This window comes from Carlito syrichta, unplaced genomic scaffold (genome assembly GCF_000164805.1).
Source record: "Carlito syrichta isolate Samal-C Ts95f unplaced genomic scaffold, Tarsius_syrichta-2.0.1 Scaffold313380, whole genome shotgun sequence".
NCBI classification, from domain to species: Eukaryota; Metazoa; Chordata; class Mammalia; order Primates; family Tarsiidae; genus Carlito; species Carlito syrichta.
Window position 1 is genome coordinate 805109 of NW_007257476.1, and position 14919 is coordinate 820027.

The 14919-nt window shown below is 38.6% G+C and overlaps 1 protein-coding gene across 8 annotated transcripts in view; it reads left to right on the forward strand.

Moving 5' to 3' along the window:
• Positions 1-14919, forward strand: part of NCOA2 (nuclear receptor coactivator 2) — a 303080-nt gene that overhangs the window by 185841 nt on the left and 102320 nt on the right. For all 8 annotated transcript variants that reach the window (XM_021718737.1, XM_021718740.1, XM_021718742.1 and 5 more), the window contains 2 exons: positions 7332-7436; positions 9967-10139. In XM_021718737.1, coding sequence (XP_021574412.1) covers positions 7351-7436; positions 9967-10139 — 259 coding nt within the window. In that variant the 5' untranslated portion in view covers positions 7332-7350. The remainder of the gene's footprint in view (positions 1-7331; positions 7437-9966; positions 10140-14919) is intronic.

Here is a 14919-nt window from a genome sequence, read left to right on the forward strand (position 1 = left end):
CATGTGTTAAAGAGCTTCTGCTGCCCATTTGCAGTCTAATGTGTTTATTACAGTCTTCCCAATGGCATCTTGAAGTGTCTTTCAGCTAAAAAATTCATGAGTATTATTGGCTTTCAGTCAGAAAATGGAATATGTCTTCTAGTTACTGTCTAATATACCACTTTAAGGCCATTATACAAAAGTAAATCTAAGCGCAGAGCTTATTGGAAAGGAAGAAATTTTTAGTTTAAACATTTGTTTATACATTGTTATTACTGCTCTATGGACTAAGTACAGCATAAGATTATGAAGGTAGGTACTAACGCCATTGTACTTGGAGAATAGTTGTAGTTGGAGGGCATATTGTTTTCTTTAATCCTGTACCCAGCTGTAAACTGCTAGTGTTTAAGTATTGAAAAATCATATCCTAGTGATCGTAGTTTAGGTCTGTCTTATTGGAGTTATTTTTAAAAGTCAAATGTACAGTAAGTTGCTCTGAACTAGTAAAGTTAAACTGAGAATTTGTTTCCAAAAAGGTCTCTTATTCTGGATTTATTTTGCATGAATCCCCCAAAACTTTGTAACTTAACTATGTTTACTATATGAACTAATGTACAGTTTTATGAGTCTGTATATATAAACTGTAATATGTGAGGTAAATTAAAATTTTATTGTTGAAAACCAAGGACTATAGTGTTATATAAGGATGAAGTTAAAAGCGTTGTTATGATCTAGTAAAAAGAGTAATGACACTTTAGGGAAAATAATATATAATTTTACTAGCTAAAATTTTTTGAAATATTGTATGGTGTCTTCTACCACTGTGTTATTTGCATTACTTGTTTGCTAGTGGGAAGATAAGTTTGATTTTCTGTGTCCTTTCATACCCTGCATTTAGTAAATCTACATAGTTCTACTTGTTTTATCTGTATGTGTGATGATTCTGTGTATGAATCAACAGCATATCCTTGCATAGTCTGTATTATTTCCTGCGTGGAATATTTATTTAACTGTTGCCAAAAGTTGAGGTGTTGCCAAAATAATGTTTGCTTTGGGTAATTTTGACCAATTAACACTGTTTGGAAAGAAGTATTTCACCTCCTCTGTCAACTGGATGTCTTTCCTTCTGTATCATCTTACTGACTCCAAGGTTTGGCCCACTCTCTTTTCTACCTTTCTCAGGCATCTGCTGCCAAAAAGCACATTTTGTTTATTGAAGCATTAGATACTGTGTTTTCTTAGACTTATCAGAGTGTGGCCCAGAAATTGTGCCCTTTTATAATAAAGGGATCTCTCCTAGAACACAGTATACTTTGAGGGAAAAACTGTTTCCAGTTTAGAATGAGTAAATGTTTTCATTTGAGATAAATATGAATGCAGCTTTAGCTGTTGAGGTGGGCTTCTGAGCAGTGGTGGGCTCTGCAAGATTATTTTTTCATAGTTTATTAATAGAGTAGAGTGGAAAAAGTATTTAAAGTTGGCATGTATGTATACTTTTAATATTGCTTGAGCGTTTCTCGGTTTTAAAAGTTGGTGAAGGATCAGACTACATATTACACAATAATTTCATGTATCTCTTATAAAAGAGAGCTTGAAAGGAACCTGGAAGGCCTTGGGAGCTATAGAAGCCTTTCTGGTCTTATTCTGAGAGCTAGATGATTTATCGGGCATGGCCTCCCTGTGTAGACATTGATAAGAGAAGTTGTTTCAGTGGTTCTTTCTATTTCATTTTTAACTTGGGAAATTTCACTGTAAATGTCATCACAAAGTAAGGAATTTGGGAGAGGGCCTAACTTAAAAGTATTTCTTGAAGCAAGCAATAGAGATCTGATGTTTGATCACATTATTATGTTTGGAGTTCAGTAGCATTATCTTTATTTATTCTTTAACTGAATGTGTTCAGTATATAATATATCTGACAGTTTTACAGGCCTTGTTTGGAAGATGACCTGTATTGATAAATGCATATTATCATTTACATGAATCCTGGATGATTATCTTTAATGGTATGAGGCTGTATTGTGAGCAACAGCTTTGTTATCTTTTCGGTTGTGTTGATGAATTACATAAAAGAGTGCATTTTTCATTGTATTGAGGTTTCCACATTTTATTTTGCTTTCTGTTGTTATGCTAAGGATTCAACTGGCGTTGTTCACTCCTCCCAGAATATTGTTACTTTTTAAAAATAAAATACTAATCTTGTGACTGTAACTCTTTCCTCTGCTGCCTAGCTCATGCAAGTTAATATCAAAGGACGGAAGGAGGATGTTACTGTCACAGTAAAAGCAGGGCTATTGTGTTGGCACAGATTACAAGAACGGACAAACTGAAACTTCTTTTCCAGTCTTGTCCTTTCACAACCCCTAACATCTGGTAGAAACTGGTTTGCTCTCAATGACTGTAATTACCATCAAATACAGCCTGAGCATTTGCTTATGTCATTTTCAGTGTTTGTGGTTTATGTTGAACAGCTTCAGAATGGAGAGTGAAATGCTTAAGGATTTTAATTTCATGTGAATAACAAAAAGATGCAGAGATTATAAGAAACTGTTAATTCAGGACTGGTGACCAAATACAATTTTAAAACCTTCAGTGTTGCCCTTCAGTATTTTCTATCTCCTACCTTTGCACTGGAAATTAAGCTCATCTATCCATGTAGAATATTTCACTTTAGGTATTTTTCGGTGAATGAATAAGTAAGTCTTGTGTATAGCTTATCTATCATTGGTTTTTATTTGTGTCATTTCTTCTTTGCCCAGAATTTTGAGTGGGTGTTGAATATGAACTTACCTGGCCCTGCCACATGTTCTACTGTGAAATACTAGCACTTGCTGCCGCCAAGCCTCACAGAGAGCATTAAGAATACAAAGCAGACAGTTGTCTAGATCAGAGCACCACAGTTCTTCTCGTAGAGCACCTCTCTCATGAAGTTCTCTGTGATTTATTTGGTTGGCCCCTAAAGAGCAGGGAAGAAGTCCACGTCCACTCTAGGACTGCAGCTACTGCTGGCTAGCCAGACAGAGGCCTGTAGGGACCTGTCACTGCCTGTCACCCCTTCCCCACATCCTCCCTTCTTCATGCCAACTTTAAGTTCTCTCTCTCTCTCTCTCTTTTGGTTTCGGATTTGTTTTCCTTCCTTTTCTTCTTCTCCTTCTTCTCCTCTTCCTCCTCCTTCTTCTCTCTCCCCTCTCTCTCTCTCTTCTCTCTCTCTCTCTCTCTCTCTCTCTCTCTCTTTAAGAGATAAGGTCTTGCTATGTTGCCCAAGCTGGTTTTGAACTCCTGGCCTCCAACGATCCTCCCACCTAGGCCTTCCAAAATGGTGGGATTCCAGGCATGAGCCACAGTGCCTGGCCAGGATTTTTTATTCCCCCCCCGTGTGAGTAGCAGTGATCAGGCAGGCAGGCATCCCTTCGTGTTGGCCATCCCCTGCCCCTTGGGCTTGGCACCAGCCCTTTTCCCACGGGAAGCTTCTGCCCTTCCTTGTCTTGTGTTTGCCAAGTGTTTGGACTCTGCCCCCCTTTAGTGGTATAAAGGTTGGTTGGAAACGTGTACTGGGGGCACATGGCCCAGGAAAATCACTCAGAAAAGAGGATATATGGGCAGACACAGAAAAATAAGGAAGCAGTCACATGTTCATAAAGCTGAAATTTTTAGATGTTGAGGAAATATGTTTAAGGTACATTACATAATTAAAAGGAAAACTTGGCATTTAAATAACTTACTTAAAGAGGAAATTAATGGTGTTTTAAAGCTACAAATAGAGTGGTTTGTAAGCCAACCTTGAGTAGGTATGAGCAAAATGTAAACAGTCTGCTCAGATAGTTTTACTATACTTAAACTAGAAAACGTTCACTCTTGCTTCACTTCTTACCTCCCTTTGGTCCCTTTATTGAAATATGGCAGTGCTGTCCCCTCATGCAATGTTATAATTACTAGTATATATATTTTGGGACATTTAAAGGTAGACAATGCTAAATCTCCTTACTGGTTATATATTACTTTAAGTAGTAAAACAGTCATTTATTTATTTATTTAGTTAGTTAGTTAGTTTTTTAGTTGGAATCCCACTCTGTTACCCAGGCTGGAGGGCAGTTGCATGCTCCTGGCCACCACAGCCTCGGCCCGCTGGAACTACAGGCACATGCCACCATGCCTGGCAATTTTTTGATTTATTGTAGAGATGAGGTCTAGCCAAGTTGCCCAGGCTGGTCTTGAACCCTCAGGCTCAGACAGTCCTCTCACCTTGGCCTTCCACAGTGCTGGGATTATATGCGTGAGCCACCGCGCCTGGCTAGTCATTTATCTTAATTATCTGTTGAAAAGCTTTCTGATATTTTTAATGGTACTATACTTTTTAGTATGCATGGAGATACTTTTTTGAGAGGGAGACAGCCATTTCATCAACAAAACTTATCACCTGTATCTACTTTCTAGGGTATTCTGCAATATCTTGATGGTTATACTTAGTGACTTATAAAAAGCGTCTTTCAGGGTGAAAATTCCCTAGGTCATTTGCTGAAAACTTGCTTAGATTGGACATGCAATGTTTTTTCTTACACGCTCATTAGTGAAACCAAGGAAAATGGTGATTCAGAGACAAGTACTGAAAATGAATGTTTGTAAGGTGTCGTCGGAGAAAAGTTGTGGTATTCAGGTTTTTACTTTAGCCCCGGTCCCCTTCCTTATACATCCTGCAGTGCCCTGCCCATGTCACCCCACCACTCACCTAAAATCTTACCCTTTCTCAAGGCCTGGCTCGCCTCCTCCCCATTCCAACCCACTCCACGCTCTCTCTCAAATCTCACAGTATAGAGGAGTGCACACAGTTGTGTAATACTGCTTGTACTTATTGGAGTATTTCCTGTCTGCATAAATTGACCTCCCCTCTCACCCTGGTTTCTGCCTAAGAGCAGCATTCCTCCTTATGTTCTTCACAGCACGAGCTTCATTTATAATGGCAGGCAGCCTTTGTTGAACAAATAATATCTAGATGGCAGAAAAAGAGCCAAACACAGAAACCCATACTATTTCAGATCTTGTTGCTTCTCCCACCTGATGTGTGCCTGTGTGATCAGAGGAAGAATGGCTTATTTGATGATCGACCTTTGGCTGTAAACATTTTAGTTAAGATCAGGAGTTACATAAGTCTGCATACAAATTCCATGTCTGTTATTTGCTAACCCACTCAGCAGCCCTGTGCTATAGATGCTAATGATTATTCCCATTTTACAGAAGAGGTAATTAAGGTATGAGGGGTAAAGTAACTTCTTACGGTCCTCATGACTAACCAAGTGGTACAGCTTGGACATGGACACTGGCCCTTAGCTTCTCTGCTGTCCTGCCTCTCATAGTTTGTCTTTGAACCCGTACATTGTTTGGTACTTGCAAATGCTAAATGAATACTAACTAAGTACAGATTATACTTACCAGGCCAAAATTGTGACCCTGGTACAGGACATTAGGACTTGGTTGCATCGCTGTCACCAGCAAGAAGCTTGGGCATGAGCTCTCAGAATTGTACCCCTCTGTGTGACCTCTTCTAACTGAATGTGCGATTGGTACAACTTCGTCAACTGATACAATATTTCTTCATCCTACGTACATATGATTCTTTTTAAAAAATTAACTCTAATGCCCTCTTGGGTTAGAGCAGTGGCCAGCAGAAATGATTGTAGTGAGACTCAGAGTGAGTGCCAGCCCAGATTACATGGAAAGCAGTGGTGAGGCAGTTGGCTTGGTATGTGTTGTTTTCTTTCTCTCTCTTTTCTTTGGTGGAGGGAGTTGGGATCTCACTCTGTTGCCCAGGCTGGAGAGCAGTAGCACAATCATGCCTCACCCCAGCCTTGACCTCCTGGACTCAGGCCATCCTTCCGCCTCAGCCTCCTGGGTAGTTGGGACTACAGGTGCACACCACCACATCTGGCTAATCTTTTGGGGGTTTGTTTGTTTGTTTGAGTAGTAACAAGGTGTCACTGTGTTGTCCAGGCTGGTCTCCAGCTCCTTGGCTCAAGCTATCCGCCCTCCTTGGCCTCCCAAAGTGCTGTGATTACAGGCGTGAGCCACCACACCCGGCCATCCTTGACCTTCCTTGCTCTTGATGAACCTATTGTCCTCTGACATCTTTCTTAAGTTTTCATCTTCCACTGACTTGGCCTTCCTTTGATTTTTGGTCCAATCTGGAAAGGAAAAAAAGTCACTACAAGAAGTAAAAAAGGGCAAAGGTGATGTAGAATCCCAGGGGACAGAGCAAAAGGGAAACAGCATGGACTTGGAGCTCTGGGAAAGACCTTTAAATGCCGACTGGGACTTTGCTGGTTGCGTTGATTTTTTCTTTTGCTAGGCAGTTATTAAGCACTCTGAGTGGGTAACTGTCTTTTAGGGTTTCTTCAATATCTTGTAAAGTCTCTTTGTTTAACTCTCTATTTCTCTCTTGTTCCTGCTCACTTAAATGTTATGTTCATTCTGCTAGTGACGACCAGAGGATTGTACTAATTCTCCTGTTGCATCTCTTTTTATTTTCTTACTGAAAGGGATAAGCAAGCAGGAGCTGATCACGTCCCCCCCTCGGATTCAATAAAGTTCCCCTGGATTTTTGGCTACATCTTAGGACCTTGAGTGATAACAGCTAGAACCAAGGGAGGGAAGGAAAGTTCAGGGGTGGCAGGCTATGAACGAAGGAAGCCATTGTGCCGTGATGGGCAAGGAGATGTGCACAGGGAGGCAGCAACCATGGAGAGAGGGTGCCAAGGGGGCAGCAGTGAGGCAGTGAGCCTCCTGAAGAAGGCAAGACGATCCCCACTTGGTGGCACTGCTTCCGAGGCCTTGTGTGGGAAGTGGGGGCTACAGTGAGGAGGGTGTCAAAGCCACCTGGCTAAATTTAGTGTCACAACACCGGCCCTTCCCAGCTATCTGTCATGGGTAAGCTATTACAGAAGAGATTTCACTTTGACCAACCCAAAATAGAGACTGGGAGGAGCCCCTTGCAACACCTGTATTTTCCACATGGTGCAAGATTGCTCTCCAAGCTGGAGGCTGGCCGCCCAAGCCACAGAGCTAGCAGACTGTAGCTCACGGTACTGTTGACCTACCCAACTCCTGTCTAAGAGCTTGGGCGGAGTGAGGTAGGCTTCTTGTTTTTAAAATGTTAACCTTTATGTTTGTTTAGCTTTTCAACAGTGTTTTAAGAAAAGACAGCTTTTATATTGGTGATTATACATGCAAAATCAAAACAATGTGTTAATTACTGGTGTCAGATTTCTGATTGGAGTCAGAATTCCTTAATTGTTGGTAAAAGACCAGCTACTTTAGCATCATCCCTGTTCACTTTTTTCCCTCTCTGTTTTCTGTTTTAGTTGCTGATATGTGTTCAAGATGAGTGGGATGGGAGAAAATACCTCTGACCCGTCCAGGGCAGAGACAAGAAAACGCAAGGAATGTTCTGACCAACTTGGACCCAGGTTAGAGTCTTACTAAGAAAAAGAATCACATTGTCTATTAAAGCCATATGCATGCTTCTTTGTTATTTTAGCATTGATTTTACTCTCCACTCAAATATTGTGTTTGGTTTTTCTCCTTAACAATTAAAGTTTTACATATATATTAGCTTATACTTTAAATATGCTAATCAGTTACAGATTTTATTCTTCTTTACAAGAAGAAGAAAGCTTTACACTTCGGGTGTCCCCTGTGTATTTGACTCCTAAGATTTTATTCAGTAATCTTGAGTTTTTCCCATTTTCTTTTCTGTCAGATCACAGAATGTTATAACCACAGGACGATCCTATAGTTAAATGATTTGCTGTTAGTTTTATATTGGGTTTTGCTTTTTGTTTGTTTTATTTCTAATGACATGAAATGTTAAATCTACTTTTAAGTTGAGGACAAGGATTGTGGCCCTTAGTGAATAAAACAAAAAATTTATGGCAAATTTCATTTCATATATTATAGGTGGAAGTGAGTTATTTTGTTTGGCAGTGTCAAAATTATAAATGCATATCCTCTTTGAACTAGTTCTGCTTCTAGAAATTTTTCTATGGTATGCACTTACATATGAATATATATGAGGGCACTCAATTTGTAAATGATCAGGAAAAACCTAAATGTGTTAAACCACTACAGTACATCTATTAGCTGTATCACAATGTAGCTATAATAAGGAACAAGGACGCTCTATGGATTAATATGAAAAAAATAACTCTTAAGAGAATTGTTAGTGAATACCATTTATCTAAACAACAAAGAGAAAAAGAATCTATAATCGTATTGTTTTAGGATAATCAAGAAACCACAATAGTTGTACCCACTTGGATGGATGAGCACTAGGCAGATAGGGAACAAAGGTAGAAGAGAGAACTTTCACTCTTTGATGTTTTAAATCGTATAAATGATTTTAAAAATTAAATAAAAACAGCAACTTCTATCTAATGGCCAGTAAAAACATCAGACATGAAAATAGTAGGGAAGAGGGCTAGGAAAAGTCATCAAGAGAGGCAGAGAAGAAGAAAGGGCAAAAAGCCAGTATTTTGTATTCCCTTTCCCCCTTCTAGTTGCCAAGCAAAACATCAAGCCAATTAAATCTCCACTCTCCACATCCCAGCCACCAGCTCCTAGGTTCCCTAGTACTTCCTGGTAAACCACAACCTTCTGTCTGTCAGACAGCCTTTCATACTCAGGAGCCTTACTGAGAGGCAGTAGGATAAATGGGAACTGTTCCAGTGGGTGGAGCTGTGCTGGTGCCTTGGTGGGGTAGACATGTCTCCGAGCCTTCTCCCTGGGGTTCTCAGGGGTCTTTGTAACACAGCTCCTCTTTCTCACCTGTTTGTCATGTATTTATTATCTTGTGTGGTATGTGTGGAAGCCAGTGGAGGGGGCCAGAATGGAAACTGAGCTATTCTAAGCATTCTAGCCACTCCCTCCCTTCCCTGTACTTAATAAAACAGAAGCTAGGGGTAAAAATTAGACTTAGAAAAAAAACAAATTCTGATCCCTGCTCTGCCAGTAGCTCACGAGGTGATATTGGAAAAATCATGTAAACACTGTAAAAATGGAGAAATTGTCTTATATTTTAGGCCTATTTATGAAAATAAAACATATTTAGAGATGATTATATGGAATTCTATTGCAAATTTTCAAAATTTTAAAATTAATATTATATACAGATAATTATATATAAAAATACAGAAAGCTCATACATGAAGCGACTTGCTTTTCTTCCTTGTTGTGTTGTTCTGAATGTTGTTTAGAGAGCCCTCTACTGCACTTGAGAAAATAATGGTACACTGTTATTATCAAAAGGAACTTTTGAGCTTTCTATTTTGTGAAATTCAAATGAGAATATTTTGCCAATTTTGGTATTTTTTCCTTCCTTTAACTTTTTAAAACTTTAGTTGAAATTGAATCATTTGTTTATATCTTGCATGTCATTCAGCTTGGACAGTTAGCAGATTTCCTGGGTCGGTTTCGCTTTTGCTTCTAGTTGTATTGTGACTTTTTGCATGATCTAAACGGCTGTTTGGTTTGCTTATCGTCATTCTAAAGAAGCCTATGAAATTAATGGGGATTTGATTTTATTATTTTTTATGGTTTACCAGAAGTTTTTTAATTTATTTATTTCTATTATAACTAGGTTAACTTTCCTTTGTACTTCCCTTATCTTTTTAAAACATTGCTTTATTTATTGAACAATGAATTTGATGCCCACTTGTGTGAAGCATGACATTATGAGTACCGTCATCCAGATCCTTGTCATTGTGAAGCTGACAGTCCAGTGGGAGATATTAATCACAGAATTACACATAGAATTACAAACTGGGCTAAGTTTGTCTTTTTTTAAAAAATGCAACATTTTAGGTAAATTGATTTTTTTTTCTACTCAAAGTACTTCTATGTATAACTCTTGTTTGCTACCTTTGTATTAAACTTGTCTGACTTTTTTTCATAATAGCTCTTTTTCAAATACACCATAAAAACATGTGTTTCTCTCTTTAGCCCCAAAAGGAGCACCGAAAAACGTAATCGTGAACAAGAAAATAAATATATAGAAGAACTTGCAGAGTTGATTTTTGCAAATTTTAATGATATAGACAACTTTAACTTCAAGCCTGACAAATGTGCAATCTTAAAAGAAACTGTGAAGCAAATTCGTCAGATCAAAGAACAAGGTAAGAGGACTGAATTAATATTTTGGAAAGTTTAGTGGTTTCTATTTTTCCGTGTGTGAGAAGTCCCTTCAGAGTCCCTTTAATCCATTTCTTATGCTTAAATTATTGATGAGGAAATGATGTCACAGTGCAAGATGAATGCAAGTATCACTTGCAGTGGTTTATAAATAGGCTTTATATAAAATTCAACCATTCCCTAAAGACAGAGGAGACTGAGGTGAATTGGGGTGATGTAACTTTTCATCTCGTAAACTCAATTAAGTGTGCGCTGATTCTCCTTCCCCCACCTGGAGTTTTCAGAGCTTACACAGCAAAGGACTGTCATAGTTTGCAAGTGAGAAGCCAGTTTGAGATGTAAACCAGAAGTAAAGAAGTGAACTACCTCCTGTTTCAGCTACTCAGCATATTTGATTAAGTCTGAGCCTCAACTGGCCACGCCGCTAGATTAGAATTTCATATCCTGAGTGACAAGAGATTTGAAAGGCTCTAACCTCCAGTAAAAATTCTTTTGTGAAGTTGAACACAGAACATGACAGCTTTCTTCCTGTGGTTTTCTTCTCTTCTGAGATCATTTTGTGCTTCTTTTCTTTGATATTTTTACCTACAGAAAAATATTAAGAAAATAATATTTTAAAGCACATTACTTTGTGGTGCCAACAGTAAATCTTTATTCAACGTGTATGAGCAGTGTCTTGGTGCTCAGGGGCAATGTATGCTCTTGAAGTATCCATATACTGCTTTCCTCCAGGGCTAGGGAGATTATTATCTTTTGAAATCTGTTTTAAATGCTTCTTTTTAGAGTTTATATTTTTTAATCTGACTTTTGTATAATATTCCAAAAAGGCACATTTTAGAAACATGCTATATCTTTGTTTTTATAGATATCTGAGCCTGAAACTGGCTATCTCTATCTGTCATAAAACTCTAGCTGCCTATTAGCATATTAGCATCTTAGCATTTTCCATTTTCATACATATACCACTGAACTAAATTATACATAAAAACAGTTTTACAAGTATAGCTCTGTCTTATAAGCACTTAAAGATATACAAAGCATGCACAACGGTTTCTAATACCAGCCCACTCTGAAAATCAATCTCTGTTTCCTGGTTTCTTCATCAAAATTATATCATTATAACATTCTTCTTTCAGTGCCTATCTCAGTCACAGTCTCCCTTTATCTCTCTTCTTTATTTTCCCTCTAGGGTTCATTAGTTATCAAGAACTGAGGTTGGCTCTCAAATTTGTATCTTCTTCACTTTTTGGTGTCAGCAAATGGATAAAATAATATTCCCAGAACACTAAGAAGAAATAATTGGTTAAAGCCATACAGTGCTTTGAAGTTTCTGTGTTTCTGGTTACTGACACCACTACAGTAGAGAAATCATTAAGCTTCTTGTTTCAGGTTTCTATGGATTGTGAATGATTCAACTTTGAGAACATTGCATGTTAGATACTACTACTACGTTTTAAAACAATTATATGTATATATTTAACCACAATGAAGGTCTTGCACAAGTTTTTAAAGTTTGCAAAGCCTTGGTAATTCCCCCTTCAGACCATAAAACACGTTCAGATATGTCACGCTGGGGCCGCGCCATACCTTAACTGTAGTTTTACTCATAAGGCTGCATGCCACAACCACCCAAGAAGCAGCAGTAATAAAAACCCTGTCACGTCTTATTCTTATAATGGTCCTACTAATTTGAAAAGCATTGTGTTTTGAAAACTGCGCAAAATTTAAATACCAAACGAATTATACTTAAAAGTTCTCAGGTAATTTCATACTTTAAGAATATTCCTTGTTTACTAAAAAGATTTTTAAAAGAGCAGAATCAAATCAGACAGAAGCTAGGTATGAATCCTACTTCCACTTATAAGCTTTTTGAACGCAGGCAAATTATTTTATCTCTTACAGACTCAATTGCTTCATACAGAACTTAACTATAACAACACATGGAGCACATAGGTATTGAAGAGATTATTAGCTATGTGAGCTCTCAGCAAGTAACTGTCATAGGAAATGTTCAGTAGTCAATAGTTTTCTTTCACACATTAGGCAGAAAGCATCTTTTTCTCTGCCTGTGCTAAGACCTTTAGACAGTGACCTCTTTCTTCAGATTGAAAGTAAAAGAAAAAAGGTTGAGGAATGGTTATATTAATAACCCTATAGGGTTATTTGAAGAAAGTAAGGCTTTTCCAGTGCCAGAAAAATCTGCACAGTACATGCACACTGCTCTACAGACAGCTCTCTTTGGGCCAGTTTGATTTCCCCGGGCAACTGACAGCCTGCCAAGGTTTAAGAGTAACACATAAGTCAGTCCTGAGACTCTCACTCTGTGTCTTCCCCTTCCCCCGATTGGTCCCCCACCATTCAGCATAAATAAAATCCAGCTACTGCCTTTACATCATTATCCAGACTTAATTTGTATTTCAGTCATAGTTGTCAGCCTGAATAAATACAAATTTGGGAGCTCAGGCGAGCATACCCCTTATATACTAAGCCGGCGTATTTGTCCTAGAGAAGTTAAACCGAGTTGCATGAGGAGCCATTCTAAAGACTACACAGTCAGGAAAGCTGGGCTCATCTTTACTGAACCCTCTCCAGTGTCAGAAGCTGCCGTGTGTCAGCCTCGCACAATGGGCTCATTCCCTCAAGTCCACTCTCTCATCAGCTTACTCCTCAACTTTCCATATGCTTGATAAATAAAAATAGAGACGAAAGGATATTTTTAAATGACCCAAAGGACAGAAATTTGGAGGGGGGATTACCCGCAATTTAAATTAATAAGCATTCTCTTGTACATAGCACTTCATAAGACATATTTTGATAGATGCTAGCCTACCAAGAGCTTTAATGTTGAAATGGATTTTGTTGAAACAGAGCAAGTACACACAAGAATTTGATACTAATAATGTGATTGCCATTAAATATGGCATTCCGTACATGTTGATGGTTTTCCTTTGGCCCACATTCGTAGATCCTTAGTTATTAACTGACTAAGTTGGTTACTTAGTAATTAAGTTAGACCTTCTATTGTAACTAACTAAATTCTCTTGGAGAACTTTTAATACTGGCTAAGATTTAAGTAGTTTTTACTGTGTTTGCCAAGTACTTTTTAAAGACTCGAGTTTCGTAACCTATTTAGTACTCAAAATACGCCATGAAACAGGTACATTGTTTTCCCCTTTTACAGGTGGGGAGCTTGAGACACAGTGGCAAAGAAACTTGGCAGAATCACACAGCCATTAAGTGAAGGAGTAGGAGTCTTATACAGGCAGTCTGGCTCCAGGATCTATACCATTACCACAACTTTCTGATGCTGAAGTGTGCTATTTCTTTGAATTTGGGATGGTGATGATAATGTTTAGAATTTCTGTCTTCTATAACCTACAAATAGTAGTCATGGATAGCAAATAACCATTTTACCTAATTGAGAAGATAGTATCACTTCTAGTCCACAGAAGAATAATAAGTACAGGCATACCTCAGAGATATTGCAGGGTCGGTTCCAAACTACCACAATAAAGTGAATATCAAAATAAAGTAAGTCATATGAATTTCTTGGTTTTCTAAGGCATATTAAAGTTATGTTTACACTATTCAATAGCCTGTTAAGTGTGCAGTGGCATTGTGGCTAAAATATATATCCCCCTTGATTTTAAAATACTGTACTGCTGACCAGGTGTGGTGGCTCAAACCTGTAATCCCAGCACTTTGGGAGGCTGAGGCAAGAGGATTGGCTGAGCCTGCAGGTTCAAGGCCAGCCTGGGCAGCATGGTGAGACCTCATCTCTATAATAAATCAAAAACATGAGCCAGGCATGATAGCACGCGCCTGTAGTTCCGGCTACTTGGAAGGCTGAGGCAGAGGACTCGCTGGAGCCCAGCAGGTCGATGCTTGGGTGGCCATGAGCATGCCACTGCACTCCAGCCTGGGCAGTGGAGTAAGACTCCAACTATCCAACTAAAAAAAAATACACACACACACGCACACACACGCACACACCATATTGCTTCAAAAAACTAAAACTCATCTGTGCCTTCAGCAACTCCTAATCTTTTTTGCTGGCAGAGGTTTTGCTAAAGGTTGGGGTGTCTGTGTAGTTTCTTAAAATAAGACAGTAATAAAGCTTGCCACATCAGTTGACTCTTCATTCTAAATACTTTGTTGTCATTTCAACAGTGTTCACAGCATCTTCACCAGGAGTAGAATCCATCTCAAGAAACTACTTTCTTTGCTCATTCCTAAGAGGCAAGTCCTCATCCCTTCAAGTTTCATTATGAGATTGCAGGAATTCCGTCACATCTCCAGGTTCCACTTCTAATTCTTACTTTTTCCACATTTTCTGCAGTTACTTCCTCCACTGAAGTTCAATCCCTTTGAACCCCTCAAAGTCATCCATGAGTGTTGGAATCAACTTTGTACCAAATCTTGTTAATGTTGATATTTTGACCTTCTCCCATGAGTCATGAATGTTCACAAATGGCATCTAGAATGATCACTTCTTTCAAGCAGGTTTTCAGTGTACTTTGCCCAGATCTATTAGAGGAGTCACTATCTATGGCAGCTATACCCTTACAAAATGTATTTCTGAAATAATAAGACTTGTTTGTCTAAATTACTGCTTGATCCATGGGGGCGCAGAATGGATTTTGTGTTCGTAGGCATGAAAACAATATTCATCTTCTTGTACATTTTCATCAGAGCTCTTGGGTGACCAGGTGCATTTTCAGTTAGCAGTAATCTTTTGAAAGGAATCTTTTTTTTTTTTTTTTG